The sequence below is a fragment of the Brachyistius frenatus genome, unplaced genomic scaffold, assembly GCF_029030835.1.
Source record: "Brachyistius frenatus isolate BFR_SWC_R1_liver_20210118 unplaced genomic scaffold, ASM2903083v1 Contig_3, whole genome shotgun sequence".
NCBI classification, from domain to species: Eukaryota; Metazoa; Chordata; class Actinopteri; family Embiotocidae; genus Brachyistius; species Brachyistius frenatus.
The window spans coordinates 4,892,709-4,917,050 of NW_027210602.1; the positions used below are offsets into that span (position 1 = coordinate 4,892,709).

A 24,342-nucleotide genomic window follows, 5' to 3' on the forward strand; every position below is an offset into this window, starting at 1 on the left:
ATGTTTGGCTTCACCGCAGACCAACACAACTCGACTTCAGTAAGATGGAAAGTCTGGAGCTGAAATATACGTTCCCGGGAAGCTGGCGTTTAGCCTGCATTGCTTGCCGGCTGGCTGGCAGAATACTGGTAAGCTGAAAAGCTGGTTCACTAACACGACGCAGACACGAACATCGAGAGTGAAGCGTGCAAAAGATGATTTCTGCAACCGGGTTGCAGCCACGAGCTTGCCGTCCACGTCAACGTGAATTTGAACAACGCGGTTCAAAACGTGTTTTTAGCGGCCGGCGTGCCAGCGGGTTAACGTAGACGGGTCCGATCTCTGCGGTCAAGCTGATAAAAACAAAAAAACAAAAACAAAAAAAGTTAGTAACAGCTGGGCTAGTTACTCTCCCCATTAACGGTATTGTGTTGTACGTAGGTGTACCCGTACAAATAAAGCCTTGCGATAAAGCGGCAATTTTAACGCACGGTGTCAGGCGAGAGCGCGTCGAGGGGTAGCCCTGACATGGACGTGTTTGTCCTCCAACAGCGAGATGGTGAACTAAAGTGTCATGAGCAAGACTCTTACAGTGTAGCTGAATTAGAAACATTAGCCCCCCCCCCAAAAAAATAAATAAATAAAAATAAAATAAAAAATAAATAATGGGGCATTATATTCAACAACAACGTGTCAGAATTATTGCACCGTCAGCTGGAAAAATCCTGCTTCAATCCAAGTCATATATTCATAATAACAAGAAGGAAGGCTTACGTGACCTCTGTCCCTGCCAAAAGGTGCATTTTTAATGAGTGAGCATAAAGACATACCTTCACTGGACTAATGCTTGGTTGTGGTTTATTCACTTCACTGTCTAAATGACTGGTCATGTAAAATTATTTTTGCTTGCCAAAGGCCATTTGACTCATTAATCAATGCGATGGGAGCAACCGGCATCAATCTTATGACCAGAAAGTCTTTTCCTATTTCGTCTGGGTGATTTGCATACAGCCTTCATTGGGCACATGCATCTTCTTGAGGCTTATGTGGAATTTTGAACAATTAGTCTGGTTACATTGACAGCTTTTCCAAGGGGGGAGGGGGGGGAGGGCAATGGAATATATTTAATGTATTACCTCTAACCTAAAAGATCCATAATCATCAGACACATGGAAAAAACAGAGCTGTCACTCAAACAAATGCACAATGAAAAATTGGACCCAAACACACAGTGGTGTAGAGTTACGTTTAGCAAAAGGAAAACACCCATTTTGAATCTTGATTTATAGCCACAGAATTGATTTTCATGTCACGCCTCTGCTGGCAGGTGGCCTCTGGGAATTTATGAATTATTGTCACATGTGTTGAAGGCTATGCTGCACTTTACATTGCTTCATCATATTGCAGAAAGATGATGTGGAAGGGGTGAGAGAGTGAGAGATGAGAGAGAGTGCGATGAAGAGAGTGAGCGAGCGATAGAGAGGGTGAGATGGAGAGAGAAAGAGGGTGAGAGTGAGATGGAGAGAGTGAGCGAGAGAGTGAGAGTAAGATGGTGAGAGAGAGTGAGATGTGAGAGAGAGGGAGCAAGTGAGAGAGAGGGAGCGAACGAGCAAGAGAGTGAGATGGTGAGAGAGCGAGTGAACAAGCGGGTGAGATGGAGAGAGTGAGTGAGAGTAAGATGGTGAGAGAGAGAGCGAGAGGGTGAGATAGAGAGAGTGAGATGGTGAGAGAGAGAGCGAGAGGGTGAGATAGAGAGAGTGAGATGGTGAGAGAGAGAGAGTGAACAAGCGGGTGAGATGGAGAGAGTGAGTGAATTAGAGAGAGTGAGAGAAAAATATGGTAAAAGTGAGCAACTGAGAGAGAGTGAGATGGAGAGAGAGAGAGAGAGAGAGTGAGATGGTGAGAGAGAGAGAGAGAGAGAGAGAGAGAGAGAGAGAGAGAGAGAGAGAGAGAGCGAGCGAGAGAGTGAGATGGAGAGAGAGAGAGAGAGAGAGAGAGAGAGAGAGAGAGTTTGATGTTAGTCGATCCTCAGGAGGCAAATACATGATATGACTGGAATATAAATGAGTAAAGACACAGAAGGTGGACAATAAGATGAAACTGTTAAAATGACAACAAACAGATAAATCACATAATGTGTAATAATTCTGAATGACTGATGGATGTTATTCATTTTATAATTCCGTATGGGAACTTTGCCAGTTTGGCCTCACTAAGAAATAAGAAAAAAACATGGTAAGTTATCCAATTTACTGGAAGCAGATTACATCGCTGAGTTTAAAAAAAAATATTCCGTGATGCATAAATAATATTTAGTTTCGAGGTGTAGTTACTTTAGGCTCTATGATCAGACAGCCAGAAAGTCCAAATCAGTTTTTGGGATTCATTGGAGTTGCTCTTAAAAGTTTTTTGTTTGTTTGTTTGTTTTTACAGTAATTTGCCTCCCGAACATCAAAAACACTCACTGTTGATGCTGGTGTTTACTCATCTTTTACTGATTTGCTGCATCAAACGTCCATACGCTCATCTTCTGATGCGATGGAAACAAGGACAAGTGGTGGAATGGAAGGGGAGGGAGAGGACACGCAGTTTTTATGAGGCATTCACGTCGCCGATGTCTTTCTCCTTCTGACACTAAAACACGAACGAAGGAGGCTGGAGTGGATGTTAATGCATGACACCGTGTTCCCGTGCCGCCTCAACGTCGGCTTTTGATAGCCACTGGTCGTGCAAAGAATCACCTCGGCAGGCACTCGTCTACCGTCAAGTAGAAATCCATTTCTGTTTCTCACTCCTGTTCTTGCTCTCCCATCTGTTTCCAGGAGGGAGGCGCCGCAGAAAAGCGATGGTCAGAGGGAGGTGAAGACGGGAGAGGGAAATGATTTGACGGCGGTCCGCAGCTTTGGCACCCCTCGTGTTTTGTACCTCGCTTATGCAAGATTCGACAACAGCTGCCGTGGAAGAAAAGCCTTCGGCGCAGAGGAGAGCACCGGAGAAAGATGCAGAGCAACAGGAAGAGGGGGGACATTTGACAGATAAATACGAGGGAGCTCTGCAGCAGGATCCCCGCTGTGCTGAGCACAGAGCTGCGTGACTGGTCTCCGCAAGCGGAGGGAGGAGAGAGGAGAGAAGGGTGGAAGGTAGGAAGGGACAAAAAAAAAAAAAAAAAAAAGAAGAAGAGGGGGGAGGGAGGGGAGGGGAGGGGAGGCAATTCAGTTGCAGTGCTAGCTGACTGGATGAGTAGCAGCCGCGGCGCAGGCAGCAGCATCAGCACCACTAGCCGTAGCATCTTCCTTTGTGGCTGCCGGAGGCTGCCTTGTGGCCGCCGTGGCATCAACAATCGCCCGCAGAGGCACGCAAAGACCCGCACGCAGGCATCCCCAGCGCTCGGCTTCGCGCGCGCACACATGTCGTGGTGGCCACCGGAGAGGATGTAGTAAGTGACGGGGCTGACGGGGGAACAGAGGGACACAGGAAGAGGAAACAGGGACGACCGGTGGTTGTGCAAACGGGAGGAGGAGGAGGAGGAGGAGGAGGAGGAAGAGGGCTGGAGCGACGGCGACTGGAGCCGCAGCACCAACAGCACCAACAGCACCAGCACCAGCAGCAGCAGCAGTAGCAGCAGCGGCACCATGGCGCAAGCCGCCAAGCAGCTCCGCAAGACCAAGGACCTCGCGGAGGCCGCCGCCGCGGAGCAGAGGGAGAAGGAGGAGGAAAAGTTAAAAAAGAGGAATCGATCCAGGGACCGCAGACGCAAGGTACGGCTCGCTGTCTGGGGAGACAGGGGAGGAGACGCTTGTTCTTCCATCCATCTTTCCCTCTCTACCTGCCTTTCTCTTGCTCTCTCTCTCTCTCTCTCTCTCTCTCTCTCTCTCTCTCTCTCTCTCTCTCACTGCATCTATTGTGCATGATTGGTTAAGATGCAATTACACATGTGTAATTACACAGGTGGTCTTGCCAGCCTCAGCTGGTGTGTGCGCACGCCTGTGCCTGTTGGCTGAGCAGTCAAGCACATAAGCTCTGGTACAGGTTGTGTCTGCTCCGTCAGGTATTTTAGCTGTGGGGGGAGGAAAAGGAGGCTCATGACTGTTATGCCATCGGAGGTGTGACCAATACACACTGTTGGTTAAATAACAGGAGATGTCTTTTGTTTTCTTTACCATGACAACCATTTGTGGGGGGGGGGGGGGGATTTCAGCCTTACACGGGTGCAGCTTATTCATATTAATGAAATCCAACTTCAGCATACCGCACATACCAGTGCATACAATTACATCACCATTAACAGGCTTTGCATGCCCCACTCTCCCCCACAAAGCTGTGATGTCCTTAGATTTGGTGTCTTCCCCCATATTACAGTTTTTTTTTTTTTTTATTGGGGGGAGACGTAAAATGGAGGGGGAAGATGGAGGTACACTCTAATAATAGATGCAATTTTAATGCATCTGTATCTGTTTTGGGGCACGTTTGTGCTACGTGTATTGTTCAAAGGAGAAATCTAAGTTCATTATTTTACAGGTGTATGGCTTTATCTGCTGCAAGTAATATTCATTAAGTAGGACATTAATATTTAAGCGTGTTGTCTCAAACTAGGCACACAGAAGATCCTCCTGGAGGCATGAGCTCTCATTCACCTCCCGTCTCACCTCTCTCCTGCACTCTCCTGCTCTTGCTGTGCCATTCGGTGCAGATTTTATTGGGGTTGTGCCGTCTTGCACTCGTGCTCGGCAGCACTGACACGATTTATGAAAATACATGTTCTGTTGTGAAAGGTGCTTGTTGGATGAATATATATATATATAAAGGTTTTTTTATTCACTATAATAATTCCCAGTGTTATTCCAAGTTCAATGGAATGTCAGCTGTCAGTTGTTCTCTGCTTCCTTTGCATGATTTCTGTGATGTGGAGCTGGTGGCAACAGAGAATGTACAGAATGTATTCACTGTGTGTGTGTGTATGTGTGTGTGTGTGTGTGTGTGTGTGTGTGTGTGTGTGTGTGTGTGTGTGTGTGTGTGTGTGTGTGTGTGTGTGTGTGTGTGTGTGGGGAAGGGAATATGCATTCGTCAGAAAGACAAAACTCAAAGGAGAGCGTTGGTACAAATGGAGTCCGCTGAGAAAGCTAGGGTGCTCATGGAGTGTCATCTCTTCTCTCTTTGACTTATTCAGTGTTGTTTTAAGCAGGAAACAGATGATTTGTCCTGAATGTGGGGTTTCTGAAGCCCTGCAGAAGCTTTTAATAGTATGTTTTGCTGGTCTAAGTTTTGTTGAAGGAATTGGATACAGTACAAAAGTGTGGTGGTGTAGTGAGCTGGTGTTGTATATATAGATATTGTACACAGTTTAGTCAATAAAAACACTTTTAGAGCAACAGTGCCATACAAACAATGGAGTAGAACACACTGATACTACATTATATTACATTTAGCTGACGCTTTTATCCAAAACGACTTACAATAAGTGCATTTCAACCATGAGGGTACAAATTCAGAACAACAACAATCAAGAAAGTACAATTTTCTTGAAGATAGCCAAACTTCAAAGTGCTATAAGTAAGTGCCATTTTAAATGCTACTATTCAAGGTAAAGTTTGAAGAGGTGTGTTTTTAGGTTGCTGATATGACAAGTACAGAGCGAGAACAATTATGTGAAGATTACATGTTTCATTTGGATTACATTAGATACAACGTATATTGATTCTTGTCATTTTTCCCGCTTGTTATGAAACAGTGTCAACTAAGAGTTTGGTTTTGTCAACTTCAACAAGGTTGACTTTTTATGAATTGTGCCTATAATGAGGCAGTGAAACCAACTTTTTCAAGGTTATGTAAGACTGTGGGAAGTTGTTGCTTCAGATGTGAACACTGAATACACTTTGCTAAGAACTGGCAGAGAGAAAATGGGCCACATTTATACATTTCTCAGCCAGACAGTGAACCAACCGGTTGAGATGGTGTTTGTGGCGGGAGGGCACACCAGCATCCTGTTAACAATACAACATTGAAATTAAAGGGGATAGGAAAACCTGCACTTGTACCTAATAATAAGATGAATTAGTACAATTTGTACGCAGGTGATTATTGGGCAAAACCCCTCGTACAATCTCAGCTTGTATTTGGCCATTGTGAGCAGCAACCAACATTGCTTGATGACCATATTGGATTAACAAGATTTTTCGATTGATGTGATAAAGTACTTTTACTTAATATTGTGTTTGCTTGTTAAATGAGTTAGTTGAGCAGCTACAGCCTGAATACTGTGATTATGCACGAGGACTGTGGGGCAGGTAGCGCAGGGGCAAAGTCTACATTATGTTCATCAGGTTGGTGTGTTACTGTATATCTGGCCAACATGCTAATCTCTGCTTCTGCTTGGTTTGGCTTTGCTGTGTTTTCTGACATTAGATCGTCTTGTTTTGTGATTTGTGATAAGTCTGCTCTGGGTAGGCTGTCATATCTGTAACTTATTACTAATCAAAAAGTGAAAAATAAGGTCACTGAGCCCAGGCTTAAAATCAAGAATATTATTGGTATTTTTTAGATATAGTTTGAGATGTAAAAAGTAGTTTGAGTGCTTATTTTACACTGATCGTAGCTAACCGTGGGTGTTGTGTCACTGTGCGTCGCAACAACGCTGAAGAAATAAAATGTTAGGTTTCTTGATCTGGTTGAAATTCATTTACATTTTTTAAGTGCTTGAAAATCCAATCATTTCTAAAGCATATCTCATGCAATGAAGCCATTAAAAGCAAATTAAATGGTCAAAGTTGTCAACAATTGACATTTAAGGTGCAATGTTTGATTCACAACGTCAACTTGAGGCCTCGTTTTGATCCTCTACCGTTTGCCCTGTTAACCCTGTTTCCTGCCCGGTTGTGAGGCCATGAAAAATAATGTGGTTTCACTGTATTATCAAAAATGTCAGCATGAATTTATCATCCAAGGCAATATGCCAAATTAATTGGATAAACTCTTTTTCTTTCTTTTTTTAATTGGAAAGATGCGAAAAATGCTGAGATACTTGTGCTAACAGTGAGGAATAGATCTCAGGAGCCACGACCAAAACACAAGCTGCTGTTTTTCTCTTGGAGATGCCGGCACGTGTGACCTTTGCCAGTCAAACACACTTCAATAATTTCAGCAGCAGCTGATGCCAACAAGAGAAGTAGACATTATATTTCAATGATGCAAAAATTGCTGACATCAAGCTGATGTTGGAGAGCTGCATGCAGTTATGGCCCGAACATAAACTGAACCTCATTATAAGACTTGTGGTAGTAAAGCACATTACACAAGCCTTCAGTAACTCCTGTAGGTTAAACTGGGCTAATGAAACACACTATGAATGGAAAACACTCACTGTAGTAGACTGTCACAATCATGACATTTTAGTTGATGATATATAATAATATACTGCTAGAGTAGAATCCTAATAAGTTTAATGATGCACTTTATAAAGAAGAAGAGACACTGTTCTCTAAAAGGCAAAATGGAAATGTATATATATATATATACATTTCCGTTTGCCTTTTAGGCATTGTTAACACAAATGTGACAGGGAAAATATGATGCAATTAACTTTAAAAACACAAAGCCTGAAATTACTGACAATAACAGGTACCAATCATCAAATCATGTGCCATCAAACCACAGCAGAAAAAGGAGGTGCAATGAAATGACAATATAGGAAGAGAGCCAGTCAAAACTCTGAAAATACTGATGGGAATATGACATGTCTGTTAGTTTCATTCAGCTGCTTCTATACAGTTGAATGGCAGTAATTATGATGATTATGCAAATAATTGCACTCAAATAGAATAATTGCGATTGGGCGATTATGTAATGATTGTGACAGGCCTACATAGTTGACATCAGATATTCATAATAGATTAGTCCTTTAATTGTAATACAATTGTAAACAAGAAAACATAATGCAACCTGTTCCTTTTTTTAATACTATAAACAATAATGCACAGTGACATGCTGACAAATGCTGCTATTTTCTTATTGTTGCACAGCTGCTCCAATGATTTTCTTTACATTTACTACACAGTAAATACAATAGCTTTTCTGGTTGTGGTTTTCTTTTGTTGGTCTTGCACCTATAGCCCTATAATTACTGAGGAAAGGCTGAGTTTCAATACAAGAAAATAGAATAATGATTTGTCTTCACTTTAGAAGAATAGAAATCAATGGAATTGATCTTTTTTTATTATTATTTTTTTTTTTAATGTTTGGCACAGACCTGCTTTCATCTACGCGCATTTTTCATTTTAAATTAGAAAGGGACAGAAAAACAAAGTAGAACATCCTATTTATTATAGCCGGCAGTATTTCACTAGCTTAGGACACATTTCATGCTGCAATACGTTTATAGCAAAACGCCATCTCTGCTTCACTGCTTCAAACTGATTGGCCTTTCTCCCTCACCTTCACCTCAGTCATGAACCACGTCACTTCACCGTATATGTCTGTCTAAATTTGTCTGTCCTCCAGTATTTTGTTGCTATGTGCTGAGAAGGAGTGAAGAAGAGAGTCAAAGAGACAGAGAAGGAAAAAAGAGGCACAGGCATATCTTAATGTTCTGGGGATGTTAATTGGCTCCATTCGATGTAAATCAAACTCGGCAGCATGGGCTCGCTCTTCCTTACTCCTGCTCCAGCACAAAGGTTATCCATTACAGTGCCAGCAGAGATCCGATCACAACTTTGGACAGACTGGACAGTAATGTAGTTAGATAATCTACAAAGAAAGGAGCTTTAAAGGTGCATGCCATACAGCTGCAGACTAGGTTTGGGACAGACGTCTGTCATCTTCCTCACCTCTGTTTTCACTTCTTAATGCTGCTCTTTCCTGTATCTCCTCACACATGTCTGAGAGAAAAACAACAGCAGCAATGTCATGGAGGCAAAGTGGAAAAAAATACGCATGAACATGCTTCCTTGTGTTTTTCTGTGTACGGATGAGTTTTGCCATGTTGTGTAAGGGGAGCGCTATGATCAGACATGATTGGAAATAGACAGAAAACAGCAAATATGCAATACGTGCTGTAAGTTTATGAGTCACAACACTCCTATGACTGTCATTGATTTATATAGCTGTGAATAAGGGATGTTTCGATCAAGTTTTTTGGCCTTAAGTCCTTAAAAATTCTGTATCTGCTGAGTTCAATCCAATACATGTATTCACGGAAGTATTCAATAAAATATGGTTCTGACAGACAGAAATAAAAGCTGTGGACTACAAATGTCAATATTTTTTCAGAAGCTCCTTTATCAAAATAATGAAGGTCAGAGTTCAAAATGATTTCGTCAGACATCTTAAATTGTTGATATGACACTGTGACACCATCGGAGAGAAGATGTATCACTCTGCTGGAGTTTTTGGAGCTACAGAAACACTCGTGCAGTGGTGTCACAGGGTGGAGCTGCCTTTGTACAGACACTGGGTTATGAAGAATCCTTGAACCTAATAGTACAGTGCATTTATACTCTGTTATCAATTTACCCATGGAATTAACCAACTCTGCACTGCAGTTTTTTTTTTTACTACCAAAACTTGTTTTATATTGGTTGCATTATGCATGTTGAAAGCATTTCCCTCATCATTAAAATACTTGCACAGTTGTGTAAGTACTTGAAATCCAGCATTGTTTTACGTGAACGTTTACTACCTTGAAGTCTTCTTTGTAAGAACATTGGTGCATATCTTGGCTTGTTATGGCCACCTGTAGACTAGTGGCACAGTGTGACACCATTGGTAGAACTGCGCATGTCAAAACAGCTCCATAGATAGAGGCACAAATGGTGGTTGATACCGATTGGTCAAAGGCTGGTGCAGTAGTTTAAAGATTAACCTTAGGTCGACAATTAGTAGGATGCAATGACAGGGAATGGTTCCCTATGGAGTGTGCCAGACCCATATATTCACACAGGGAACCTCCATACCGCTATGTAAGTTGGAAACAAACATTTATCTGGACCATAGTCAGTAAATACCAATTACTCATTCTTTAAATTAGGTACATAATTACATGGTGATGATAAAACAAGAATAAATACTAATAAAGGAATAATATCACTTCATGTGATAGGTTGTTTCAATTTCTGTTCTCTGTAACTAACAACATAAACTAATCTGGGACGTGGAACCTTTCATTGTAGGAGCTCATCATGAGGCTCCTTGGGACGGAGCATTTCCCCGCTTCCTCCAGGCTTGCTTTTAATACAATGGATCCAAAGATCTTCTAATGGATAGTGTGTTCCCATTGTGTTTATGTGTGTTTGTGCATGCTCATGCTTTCAAAGGAGCTGCATGAGTGCATGTGTGTGCACATAGAGTTTGTGTATGTGTTTGTGTGTTTGTGAAATACCAGGCCTGCAGGGTATCTCATTCCACTTTTATGTAACCTTATGGATACCCGACACTAATTAGCCAAAACTCTCTTTTGTCTCTCTCTTCCCTTGCTTTGCCTCTCTGCCCACTTTTGTCCTCATACCAAACAACACATGGGATAATGACATCAAAATACTTTTCACTGATGCCTAACTTTGGTAATTAAAAGTTGTTATAATCCGCATAAATAAATAAATCCAGATTTATTTTTTTTAGACAAGGGGAAAATTCGTTATTTTTGGTCTATTTTTATATCACAGAGCTTTGGATGCAAATTAATTGGTCATTTAGTTAATTTGTGCCATTGCGGTGCACAGCGGAAACACTCTCAACCAAACTTTAGGAAGACAGCCTCATCATACACTTCATCAGAGGACAATTGGTTTAGGCACTTTGATTTAAATTGATTCACTTACGGTCAGACAATCTATATATACAAGTCCCAGGAAATAACACATGAAATGTGCACAAACCTGTTTAGGATTTGTGATTCCAATGTGATTTTATATGTTTCCTTTATTGATACGCTTTTGTTTGAAGCTGCGTTCATTTTTTGCCGCAAGGGAGCAAAAAAAAAAGAAAAAAAAAAGGATGTTTTCAGTGCTTCACAAGATATTTGCTAACTTTGGAAGCTTGTAAATTCATATTTTTTTTGTACCCCATATATATGTTTGCATATTTAGCTGAATACAACTATGCTAAATACTATTTCAAGTGATGTACGGGTATGGTGAAAGGTTTCTATACTGGATCGATTCTTTCATGCTTTTAGAGATACGCGTGTTTTCTGTAAAGGAACAGTAATACAAAACATCATGGTGCGTGCTCGTGCCTTTTCATCCCCTTAGAGGAAAGGGGGAGGAAAGGATGAGCCAAGGTCGATCAGAGCAAAGCAGCACTACGCCCAGCCCAAAGCAGCCACAGGCTATATTTACCTGGTAGCCGAAGATTACACTGCATCTGAGACCGGAGCTGTACCCATCCACCTACACACCACTACCGCGCGCTAGCCGAGCACCTGCTCCGACACGGCATCCGACGTTGCCCTGGATCCGTACCTGCTCAAACAACGCGGATGATTCCAGAATAGAAGCACGATGGCCGATATTTATCAGACCCCTCTGAGGGCTTATCTAGGACTCGATTGTCACATATTTTGATCTGAGGATCAAAGTGATTTTCGATAAACAGGCCTTGTAAGACACCTTTGATGAATATCAGGGAAAGTCATTTTGCTTCGTTAATGCGTATCTTCGGTGCTCATTCTTTGTGTTCGACCTGCAGTTCTGGTACATTTATGGCTTTAGTTTATTGAAAAAAAACTATCATATTATTCTTTAGACATAAAGAAGAGAATAATAACATTGGGATTGCCATCTTTTGAACCCAAACTATGGCTCAGATGTCATGTTAAAATTAATAATTTCTGGTTTGTGTCTCCAGTTTTCCACTAAATGTACGGTGTAGTTTCGGCCTTCTTTTGCAACATTAGCAATTGCACCGGTGGCCTATTAGATCAAGCTGCAGTTTGTTTTTGTGTGAGTTCCTCAAGAATCGCAGCTCATCTGACAGCCAGTACTTGTTAATCAGAGCATCCATCAACATTGTTAGCAAGGCCAAACAATGTGAAGTACTGGCATGCGGAGGGAGGGGGGTAACAGCTGTAAATCTTTTGCCAAAAATGTATTGTGACCCCAAGGTCCCCCGGCGTGCGACACCGCGCGTGGTGGGCGATGAAAAGATGAGACGGATGACGGCATGCCTTGGCTGCTGATGAGACACAAAATGCTTATCTTCTCTCTGGATTTATGTGGATGCTGAGTTTGAGTTCAACTCTCAGCACGTCTGATGAGACTCAACTAAATCAATAAGAAAACATGAGTCAGAGTTGTATTCCAGACTTGTCTGGAATTTGCATTCTCGGAAGTTGATTTAACATCATGAGGGACCTCTAAAACATACAACAGTTACAGTTTCACGTATAATTTTCATAACTGACCTACATCCAGATATATCTAACTCTTAATGATACATTAGACTCATCACAGCTCATTAGCCAAATCATGCGAGCGCTGCTAATTCCAAAGAATCATTAGAGGAAAAGTGAAAGTGATGCAGACTGGCACGGTGCCACACACACTGATATGCAGACAAAGAGCACACACACACACACACACACACACACGCACGCACACACACACACACACACACACACACACACACACACACACACACACACACACACACACACACACACACACACACACACACACACACACACACACACACACACACTTAGTGCTGAAACTGGGCATTATGTAATGGAATTAGTGCTCCTCAAGGTCTACATGGATCATGTGGCCTGCAGGAGCCCACTAATGAACTCTAAAGCAGCCGCTCTCAGGCACACCCGGACTCCATCACTCTCCTTTGCTGGCCTAAACACATTTTGCTGTGCATGTGCAGGCTATTTGACACGATGCTTAATCAGCTATCAAAGATTTTATGCAGTAATGGTGGCGTGAGATGTTTTCATTATTTTTTCCACATCCTGTCATTGTGATTGCAGATATTTAGAAAATGTGGTGCAACTGAACAGTATATTTGCCGGGACCTCAATCTTAGGCTGTAATTAAACCTGAATTGGCACATATTCAGTTTATCAACAAAGAATGGATGGACACAACTATTCAACACAACGCAATTTCACTTGATTACCCTGCATTAGGTAATACCTTTTTGAAGATGATTTTGTTCAGTTGTTTGGCTGTAGACCGTTTCATAAAGGCATGTATTTACAATATTTTCAGTGTCCTTTTCAAAAAATATTCCTGTGTAAACTACTGTATTCTCACTGTCCATTTTATTAGTACACCGACTTAACATCAGTGTTAATTGCTGACTGTGGCTTTACAAACTTTTTGATGTCAACATTTTGGACATGTGAGTTGCTTTCATTAATTTTTTTGAGGCAGAAAAGTCATACTGGTTTGGGACAAACAAAAAAAGCTTAATTCTTAAAAAATAATTTCTCTCCCAAGTCCCCCCCAAAAAATTAGCATTTTATTACAAAATCAGTTGTTACATATACATATCACATTACAATGATGTAAAAATTGGATGTTAATCATTTGAACATTTTAGAAATAAAATTCACCAGAGATTAGCCATGTCACATGGGACACAGCATAACACTAACATTTGTCTGACAGTCGGATTTGGACTTCAAACTATTCTTTGACTTTGAAAAAGTTCCCTTATGTTGTTACTATTTAAGTTTTCTGAGGCCTTCGCATGTGGAATCAGTGAATTATATTTTATGAAAATAAATGTTGTGAGCTGCAGCAGAGCGGTGGTACTTTGGTTTGGTACATGGTCTGAAAACTTTGCGGAACATCTGGGTGAGATTAACTTTATCCCATTCACTGAATCCCACATTTGGGTGGTTAAATTGCATGTCTGTGTGTATGGTGAGAGTTGGTGTCATGTGTCAGTGGGATTGCGTTCTGATGTCAGATGGAATGGCTCCTCTCTCTTCAGGCACATCACTCAATAACCAATCCTCAGTGGTGGACAGCACTGGTGTAAACACTCACACACCCAGGTCAAATCAAAGTGATCACATTCAGAAGGAACACTCATTGTAAACAGTATGGTTCTCAAGTTGTAAACTACCGAAATAGATCAAACATAACACCAGCAGCTTCCAGACGTCTCGGCCAAGGCTAGCTGCCATTCATTCACCGGTATCACTTCACACTCTCGGATCCGAGAGCACTTGCATCAGCACTCATTGATGGCGGCTGGACTGGGAGCGCGACAGCAACGCGACACAGCTAGAAGAAAACTCAAACCGAGTATTTCTCCTCTGTCGAAACTTAAATCCCTGTCACCCCTCAGCTACTTTTTCTCTCTCTCACTATAATTATTTTTTTCTGCTGTAAATACGTCACAGTGCCCGCTATATGCATGTAAAAAAAAAAAAAAAAAAAAAAAAATCAACAGTGCTCAGTGTTTCTTTGCACTGTCCTCCTCTGCTGTCTACTACACAGAGGCATTGAGTTGGAAAATCCACACTGCACTCGTATAAATACTTCATTGCTTCATTTTAGACTGTAGCTGGAGGAAGGGAAAGTGTAGCAACTGTTTGTTCATCCACTGCCCCCTCTGCTTTTCTCCATCAGCTATCTCCGCTTATTCATGCTCCTTGTGGACTCTATTTCTCTGCATCCCTCCATCTTACTGTTCTTTGTCCTTCTTCTCTCGTCTCTCCCTCCTTCTACCGCTTTGTCTCCCCTCCTTCCCACGTCATTAACTGTTTTCTTGATCTTCTGCTTTGCTCCTAATTTTAAGTGGTCAAAGCAAATGCTTATCATGCAGTCTGCACTGACTCGAAGTTGATCAAATTTAACCTGTCACATTTTTATATGTAGTGATAGAGAGGTGAGCAATTAGGTTTTATTGCACCCACACACACGTATCTCAAATTCCATGAGTGCGTGTTGTCACAATTAGGACTGAGTGCCAAACTTCAATACTTTTCCGTCATTGACCGCATTGCTTCAATACTATTTAGTATCAACAAATCGGTACCAAATATAAATACTCAGGCTACACACTAACGCAATTTACTTTTAAAATACAACATTTTCGCTCCTTTTGTGCAGGACTAAAACTCATCAATGTCAGTGAGCCACTGCATTTACTATACATAGACTCTACTTGGACAGCCCACCCACATATATAAAAATCACTCAATTTATGGAACATCAGTAAATTGTAGCATCAAGCAATAGCATGCGAGGCGTTTAGGGTACATCTGTTGATTGTAATGACAGAAAACAATCTGGCTTACACTCTCCCACTGCATGAAAACTAAAGATTTGAAGGGTAATGTGAAAGATAACATGGATTTAAAAGATCATTCAGGATTTAGCATAAAATTTGAGGCAGCGGTACCAGTATAAAACTTTTTTTTTTTTTTTTTTTTAACAAAATCCCATCCCTATTCATTTTAAAATCCTGTTTAGAGTCATTTGTTTTTTTGGTTACACTGAAAGACTGACTCAGTCCTATTAGCCACTAATTTGCTTCTCTCAGTTCTCATAGTATTGAGTAAACTGCATCCACTCATTAAAGCAACAAGATGTAGCTGCAAGTTCTGAAAACAATTCTCAATTTTAATCAAACTGGTATGTCTCAAATCTCAAAATATGGATTGCTTCTTTCTCCAAATATAAAGTTGAAAAAGATAAGTAAGTAAACAATGTTCAGTGTGATGTATATCCAAGCTAACTAGTTCAACGATTTAAGAACCCTTTCTGATATACAGTCTATACACATTCTGTAGTTCTCCTTCCAAAAGTCTGTCAAACGTCTGTATACTCAGGATTCAGAAACGATTAGAAGGCTTTCTCTCCGGAATCCCCTACTTGCTGCTGTCAGCCAAACACACTCCCTTCACGTCACTTCTAATGCCGACATCACTCAGGCACCGTAGTTGCACCGCAGTCGGCTGCTGGCAAATGTGTTCACCCAGTCAGTTCTCCCAGAGAGGAGTCCTGCAAAATCGAAAGCCCAAAAGTTACTATGCACGGGCATCTACTCGAATTCACACAGCAAAATGTCAGAGAAATAGTCTAGATTTTATGCCACGCATCATCAGGCATTCAGGCTATTTACTATACTTCAAAAGTTTGTAAATGTGTACATGACGGTCTGAAATGTCAGGATTTATTTTCAAATATGGGCAGCATCAGAGCATGACCAGCCTAAAATAAGCAGTCTCCTTTTACTGCTTTTACTGGGGTGTGTGTGTGCAAGTGTGAGTGCTTTTGATTCGTAAAGATGTGTTGCTCAAGCATCACACCATACCAAATGTTAATTTACTGCTTGGTGTGCACATTCAGGCTCAATAACTGACATGGAGATTTTTCGCACTGGAAAACTCGATGCACCTCGATTTACCTCTTTTCTATCCTTCCACCTCCGTCCATACATCCCTTTCTCCCTCCCAGATACCATGAAGATATTGGCTGCCAGTCATTGATACCTGTTTGAAAAATTAAGACCATGGGACAAAACCAGGCAGGGAACGAATTATACACATTCAAAAATTGAACAGCTATTAAGGGATGGGTCCTAATTTTCTAATATTCAAATCGTCATTAAACAACACACGAGTCTATCGTTCTTCCTTATTCCCCGTTTTTACCAGCGCCTGGTTGTAATGCCTTGCTCCCATCAGAAGGTGATGCGCCTAAAAGCTGTTTGTCATTAAACTACACGACAGACAAAATGAGCACGTTGCTATCAGGCTCCGGAGCTCAGCAGGTAAAACTGTGTAACGCTGTGAGACTACATGCTCCAGTGCGAAGAACAGGTGAAACGTGCAAAGACGACTACAGCCGTCAAAAAGTTCTGTGCGGAACTCCTTCAAAACATAAATCAAGATATGGTGCAGTGCAAACTTTGCAGGTGAGCAGATCATCAGTCTGCCACAGTTCTGCACAGTCATTAGAGAGAAGCACAGAGCAACAGTCCATCCACAGATCATTAGTCAATGAACAAACAAAGTGAGTTGGACGTTGGATGTGCAGCGCAAAAAAAAAAAAACGTAATGGAAGGGGGTTAATAGTCGATTAGTTCCAGGGTATTATTAAACTGTATTTTTTGCTTGAAATGCCTGTAATAACATTTATTTCTGATAGGCTCAATTTTGCTTTTTCCTTGTTCTTCTGAGATGTGACCTATCAGCAGTTAACCGTGCAAAAATTACAATGTTTGTTGTAGCAACAACCGGGTAGCACAAATTATCCTTAATACAGCTAACCATCCATCAGCAGTCTAATCACACAGTTTGAATCTGAGCACACTAAATAAATGTTAACACAGTCTGTGTGCCAGAACAGCCTGAGTCATAAAATATGATTCCCTAGCCTTTAGATGATGATGGACTCACAGGAACAGATGGAAATGTAATATTGGTCTGAGTCGAGAATGTTTTCACCATTTCAACCCTTCAGCCCTTCACTTGTTCTGTTTCCAAAATAAACGCAAGCCAAATATGGGCATAATTATGGTACAGTAAAAGGCATGATGCAAAGTTTTGTGTGTGTGTGTGTGTGTCTTCCCTCAAGTGTAATCTTTATCTTTCCATCCTCTCTTCTAATTTGTTAACTTAGTGTTAGCTTCTGTTACCAAAGTCACATGCAGCATGCAGCAGAGCCAGTGAGTAAGGAATTCTTTCATCAGATTCAGCACAGTCAATCTCTGCTGTTACTGTACAATCCGCTGTGTAATTCTTTGAACATCGTATGGGACCGTAGCGTGGTGATGCAGATACAGGCAGGTTTAGTAGCTGACGACTGAGTATCACACTTTGTTCTGCTGCAGAGCTGGATTGAATTATCGATTGCATGAATGTGTGCCTTGAATTCTTACACCCTTTCTTTACCTCAAACACACTCTTACAGTACGTGTTTTTACAATGCTGCTCTCTGTCTCACATCTACGACTCACCCAAACGCACACAAGCAAAAAAAATATTTGTGGATCGTGGCCTGATTGTAATGAAGCGGCGAGTCTGACTCGGCTTGTTTTATGAGTGACTGACAAGGTGACAGGGTATGTGCTGCTGCCTCTGCACCAACGGTACCACGGGAGAGGCCAAGGTTAGAGGAAAAACACACAGCCGCTCAAATATGCACATAGCGTAAATTAGAAATCACCCCTTAATCCCACGGTTTAAGACTCCGAGGCTTCTTCATTGCTATTCAGAGACCAAGCTCACTGAAACATGCAGAACGTCTATAGTGATTGATTACTCTACAATTGGCATCGCCCACTGGAAATAGAGAGCGAGCAACATAGTCTTTATCTCAGTTTACAAATCTGTCTGTGGTTGCTCTATATATTATTGGATTGGATATTGTTCTCATGCAATTACAAAGGCTGAAACTTACAGTTTTTAAGTAATAAAAAGATCAACTACAAGCATTAGGGCTAGTAATCACCCAGAGCTTTAGGAGTCTTTTCTTCCTGCTTTCACTGCCGAAAAGTCAGAATCTGTGCCTATTAGCTTTTATTTGTTGTGTTGTAGAGATATTTTTGACTGAATGTGTCCATAAAACTATCTTCCAGCTTACAAGAAATGTCTGACACAGATGATGCATACCACCGCTGTGGTATTTTCCCTTGTGTCTTTGGTTCTAACGTGGTTTCAGGGGGTTATTCACTCTCACATGAAATATTAATTATAACTAGAATTCTTAATACTGTCCTTGAAGCCAGGTACTTGTGTGATATGAAAAGTGTTCCAACATGAAAGGTTGGTCTTTTAAACGTTTGGTAGTGTTCAGTCTTGGAGCAGAGAAGGGAATCAATCAATCTTATCACCAGATCGACTTCTGTTTACTTGTGGATATTTTTTGCCGTGCCACGGTACTCGTATGTGGGTGTCTAATACACAGCACAGACAACAAGCAACTGATGAAGGATGATTGATGGTGCTCTGAATGAAGTGCAGCTTTGTGCGAATGCAGTGTGTCAGCTTGTCTAGCCTATATTTTTAGCCATCCCTGGTGCATAAGGTTTATTATAGCATGAGCTTCGGAAAGAGCTCAGTGACTTCTCATCATGACATCATGTGACATAGTCACGCTGCTACCCACTTTGCATCATTGTTCATCAACTTGTGAGATTGAATAGAGCTTGATAATGCATTTTTGTGAGCTTTTTTTTTAGAATTTATCCTCAGTAAAGCCCTTTGAATAGCCTTGTGTCTGAATGGTGCTGAATGAATACAGTTGCCTTGCCTTAAGCGGAGGGCACAGTGTGTTGCCATTTAGGATTCTTATGCCTTAAAATGAAAGGTTATGTTTTGGAGATGCAAAGTTTTTACTTGACTGTGCTAAGTGGTGGATTAAAAGTAGATATCGGCTGAAATTAAACCTAAACGCCAATGCAGGCCGCTACAGGAAACACACTTCTAACAGGAGGGAAACATTTTAATGGGGGAACGAACTTCGACTCAACAGATGTTCATTTGGTAGTTCGAGTTAGATTCAGCTGGCATCTGATTTTTATTTCCTGGACTGGCTGTTTTCCCAGCAGAAAAATAATCCCACCACCAAACAGCATTTTAGTTCAACCATATATTTACATTTATAGGCTGAGCCTATAATTGGTAAAAGTATGTCTTTTAATCAAGGGGGTTATGATAGCCTGGCTCTGCTTGCCTATTGCTTACAGCTTCAGACTTTGGAAACCTATTCATTTTAAGGTTTTCTCAGCCACTCTGAAGGGCAGACCAATCAGTTACCAGTGGGGGTGGCTAAGTGTCATGACGTTAAAATGTAGTTCTAACAATGGAAGTGATGGAAAGGCTAGATATAGAAACAGTTTGAAGAACAGCTTTAGCAAAGTGAAATATTGAGGAATTGAAGCCGGGTCAAGAATAATGGCAAAAATTTTGAGAACAAATAAGTGGTGATTCTTCGACATGGTGTGGCACTCTAGTACACAACATATGTCTAATAGTGATCAATGCTGATTGGTGGAAGGCTGTTCTAATAGTTTCAAAATTGATCTGAAGTCCACGCCTACTAGGATGCAACGACTGGAAACAATTTCTAGGGGAGCCTGAAGGAAGGCCCATATATTCACGAAGTGAGTTTAGTTCAGGTAGTAGCAGGTTGGGGTGACGAGCTGTTGTGTCTTTTCAGAAAAGCATGTTTTATTCTTTGGAACTATACATGAATTCACTGGTAGCCGGGATGCCCCAGTTTTCCACCAGCACTTAAACGCAGCATGTATTTGTGGAATTGTGAGTAGGTGGCGATGTGAAAGGAGTCTTTAAGGTTCACACACACGTAATGTGACTTGATTTGTCAGTATCGGGCGATCCGTGCACATGCATGAACTAATCTGTAAATAAATACCAAAGAATGCCAGATAGTAGACTTCTGTATACACGGGAAGCTTTTGGAAAGCAAGAATTATTAGATCTACAAAGTCTGTATGTGAAATGATATCTACATTTGTCAAATTGTTCTACGAGGTTCAGATTGCTTGGTATTTGTGTGTAGATCCAAATGCATATTTGTGAGTCCCAAATCGTTGTACACATTTGCAAAACAAATGTCACATTTGTGACCATTTTGAAAATATTTCTCTCGATATGCCTTGGCCTATGCCACATTTTCTTAATATGTGAATGATTTCAGATCCAGATGCACTTAATACTTCAGTTTCTCTAATTTTCTGTCTCTCTCTATGCCACCCTGCGACTCTCTTAACTGATGTAGACTTTATGAAAATCGTATTTGGCTGGCTTCTTAGCACGACACTTTCTTCGCTGTTCTACTAACAGGCTGTGATTTAACCCCTACCGGACCTTGTGCTTCAGGCCTGACCCTTCTATCAGGAGCATGGTCTGTTGATGAATAGCTCCTTGTTGGCTGAAATGCCCCTCGTGAACCTGCACAGAATGCTGAATCATGAGGCGATGACTCTGTCGACTTGCCTCAGGGAACATTCACAATCTCTTGAAGTCCATCACACCAGCAGTAGCAGTTTGCGGCTGAGAATAAGGCCATTATTCTTATTTGGTGGCATATTAAACAGATTTTTCCCTTTTGTGATCCTGGTTTTATAAGTGGGGATTATAAGTCTTTATATCATATTTATTCCATGTCACCTTGACTATAATTCATTCTGAGTATAACTATTAAAATACCAATATACCAGATTTCATCATTTGTTTTAATCAGACTTTTCCCTCATGAAAGAGGCACATGGTGAAGGCTCATGCTCAATGCATTAAGACAGAGCCTCACACTGTAATCATGAATGTTATTGCTGTATCACTACTATTCTTAGAAGCAGATGGGGTACTATATATCTATTTCTATTTTTGCATGCCGTGGGACTGTGAGAAACAATATTTCGGTCTCTCTGTATGCCTTGCACATATGGTGAATTGACAATAAAATTGACTTTGACTTGAATAGTCACGGAGGAAGCTCGATGTGTAGCCCTGCCCTCCCGTGATGTTGGCTTTGGACTGTATCTTGTGTTCGTCCTCGATGACTTTTCCCTCCTCCGTCCTCCATCAGCCCCTCTTGGCCCCCATCACTCTTTCAGCATGTTGCTTACTGGTATGACTCTCCACCCACTGGGTGATTAGTGATGACCTGCTGTCACTAACACAGGCATGCACAGTGGGGACACCTCACTGTGCTGAGGCGAGAGCTTACAGCTGTGCAGATGCACATAAAGCATGTACTTCATATTCCTAGGTATAGTGATGTTATCTATTATTATGTCATATGAATAGAGCAGCATAGAAATTACACTTGTTTTGTCTCTGTTTCTCGTCATGTAGTATGTACAAGACGTTGGTCTCTGACTTTTTATTCTCTGTAAAAGATTTTAATGAAATGAAATCCCAGAAAAATATTGCCAAACCAATTAGGTTCACACCTTTCCAATTTAATTAGCGAGTGCTTAATACGCAGGTTCATATTTGTGTATATTTTTGTGTTGAATTACCTGCAATATGAAGAACGGCACGAATAGCCAAATAATTAAACAACTCATTTACTTCAGATGGTGCGTCGTATACAGCATGACGATACATATTCACACATTATGTGCACTATATTTAATCTCTCTTCCTGTCTTTTCTTTAAATTCTACTATCGTTTGAAGCCCGTCACCCTCTCCTCATTGTTTGTGCGTATTCCAAACTGAGAAGGAAGTTAATGGTAATGAAAGTATTTCTATCCCCAGCGGTGACGCTAAAGTCTCCAGGAGATTAGCTTTTAGGGCTGGATGCCGTTTAAACATGACGCACTGTTGGTTTGCACTTGTGGTGGAAGAAAGATACTTATGTCGCGAGTTTGGAGCCTTTTGAATAAACTCTGTGGGCAGGAGGTGGTATGAGACCTGGATACCTTTTGACCACTTTTAATGTGAAGACCCATTGACATGATTTGCGATTGTATGGATGGCATATTGCGAGCACTGAGCTGACACGTGCAGGCTCGTGTGTGTTGGAGTCCGAACGTCCTGCAGTGAGGAGCATATGTCAGCTTCTGCGACCGCCTGTTGACAGCAGGACTGAAGATGATGTAGCATGTTACAGTGCGTGTATTTTCTGACATGTCTGCATATGAACAGAGGTACACACTTGTGTGTGTGTGTGTGTGTGTGTGTGTGTGTGTGTGTGTGTGTGTGTGTGTGTGTGTGTGTGTGTGTGTGTGTGTGTGTGTGTAAGTAAACCGATGCATTTTTTTGGATCCACATGCTTCCACACACAGATTAAGTGTGTGTTCGTCTTGTGCTTGTGTGAGTTAGTATGTGTCAGCTCCATATCCCTCTACAGCCTTGATTCATGACACGGGTGATTTGGTAGTCAGTCAGTCAACATCACCATAGGGCATCACCGCCCACCCCCTCACACCCCCCCAACCCCCCCAACCCCCTCACATCCCCAACCCCTCTCGTCTCCGCCGATCAGCCCATCTATCTCTGCCTTCTGGGCCACAGTCACAGATACTCTGACATCTAACATCCAACTGTGCCTTCAACAACTGAGTCATATTGCAGTGACCGTATAGTGACTTCCCTGTTCAGTGTTGTGGTTAATTTACTCGCGAGCCTTTCTAATTGGGTTGTGGTTTTTGTTTTGGCACATTGATGCTTTGTTTGTTTACATACTTTATTTCAGTTGAGCTGAATAACTCATATTATTGTGCAGATTCTTTGTTCTAACGTGCCTTAATGTCAGGCTGTTCAGACCTTTCAGTATGACTCAGGATTATTTGCATACAAGCTCAGAAGGGAGAAAACTAATTTGCATCTTTTTTTACCAACCATTCAGATATTATGAAAATGTTAAAAGCTTCCAATTTCTCGCTTGTTTATTGTCGTGGTTTTGCTCATTCTCTTTTGTTTTGCAGACTTGATATATTTTATAAGTCATTCGTTTTCACATAATACTCAGTAATCGATGTGTAATTAACCTTATTTATGGAGCATTTATGAAGAAAGAAGGTGTTATGCTTCACACATGCTTTTCTCATTCAGGTGAACAGCTCTATGGGAACCAATCAAAATGAGTGTTTTATAGCAATGTGATGAAAACACAGAGCATAACAATCTTTTAGGGCTCAAGATTTTCACATTTTACATACGTGCGTTTGCACAACCCCACTCCACAAGAGTACGTATAGATTTAAATATCGTTGCACACAATCTGTGCACGAAGATAAATAATGAACACAGTGTCAAAAATTTTACACAGAAGTCTGTGTTCACTGAGCTGTATGGATTTGATGCTAGAAGGCCATATCTGCCCTTGGGCTATACACATTATTAGTCTTGAATCTGTGTCAACAAACATAATTAATTACATTAAGAATGTCACTAAAATTAGCTTATTCTTAAATCCTTTATAGCCTTACTAAAACTATTAAATTCTTATGACAGAAATAAGATTAAAAAAATAAATAAGACATTTTATATGCAGTGAAATGTGTGTTGAAATGTGTCCGTAAAATGTCCCCCGACTTGGTGTAGCGAAGCCCGAAGGCGATAGCAGCGACCTCCGTCTTGGCCTGAGATCACCTCGAAATGAACAGATGACAGAGCGATAAACTGACACCGCTGAAACTAGAAGTGTTACAACAGTGTGTCATCTACCGGGACGGCAGCGCAGAAAAGCTGTGTGTGTGTGTGTGTGTGTGTGTGTGTGTGTGTGTGTGTGTGTGTGTGTGTGTGTGTGTGTGTGTGTGTGTGTGTGTGTGTGTGTGTGTGTGTGTGTGTGTGTGTGTGTGTGAGTGTGAGAGAGAGTGTGAATTTCAGCAGATGTGTGTGTGATTTGTTCTACGAGGGTCTGTCCATTCAGGAATGCTTTGAGAAGATGGGAGAATCAGGTTGACTCATGGAGTTTAAACTGGTGTAACA

General features: G+C 41.3%; 1 protein-coding gene across 11 annotated transcripts in view; it reads left to right on the forward strand.

Moving 5' to 3' along the window:
• The first annotated feature begins 3,172 nt into the window (after positions 1–3,172).
• ank1b (ankyrin 1, erythrocytic b) overlaps positions 3,173–24,342 on the forward strand; it is a 76,875-nt gene continuing 55,705 nt past the window's right edge. For all 11 annotated transcript variants that reach the window (XR_011311135.1, XR_011311139.1, XR_011311138.1 and 8 more), the window contains exon 1: positions 3,173–3,737. Coding sequence is in view for 5 of the 11 variants with exons in the window: in XM_069704343.1 (XP_069560444.1) it covers positions 3,612–3,737 (126 nt within the window). In the remaining 6 variants the exon portion in view is untranslated. The remainder of the gene's footprint in view (positions 3,738–24,342) is intronic.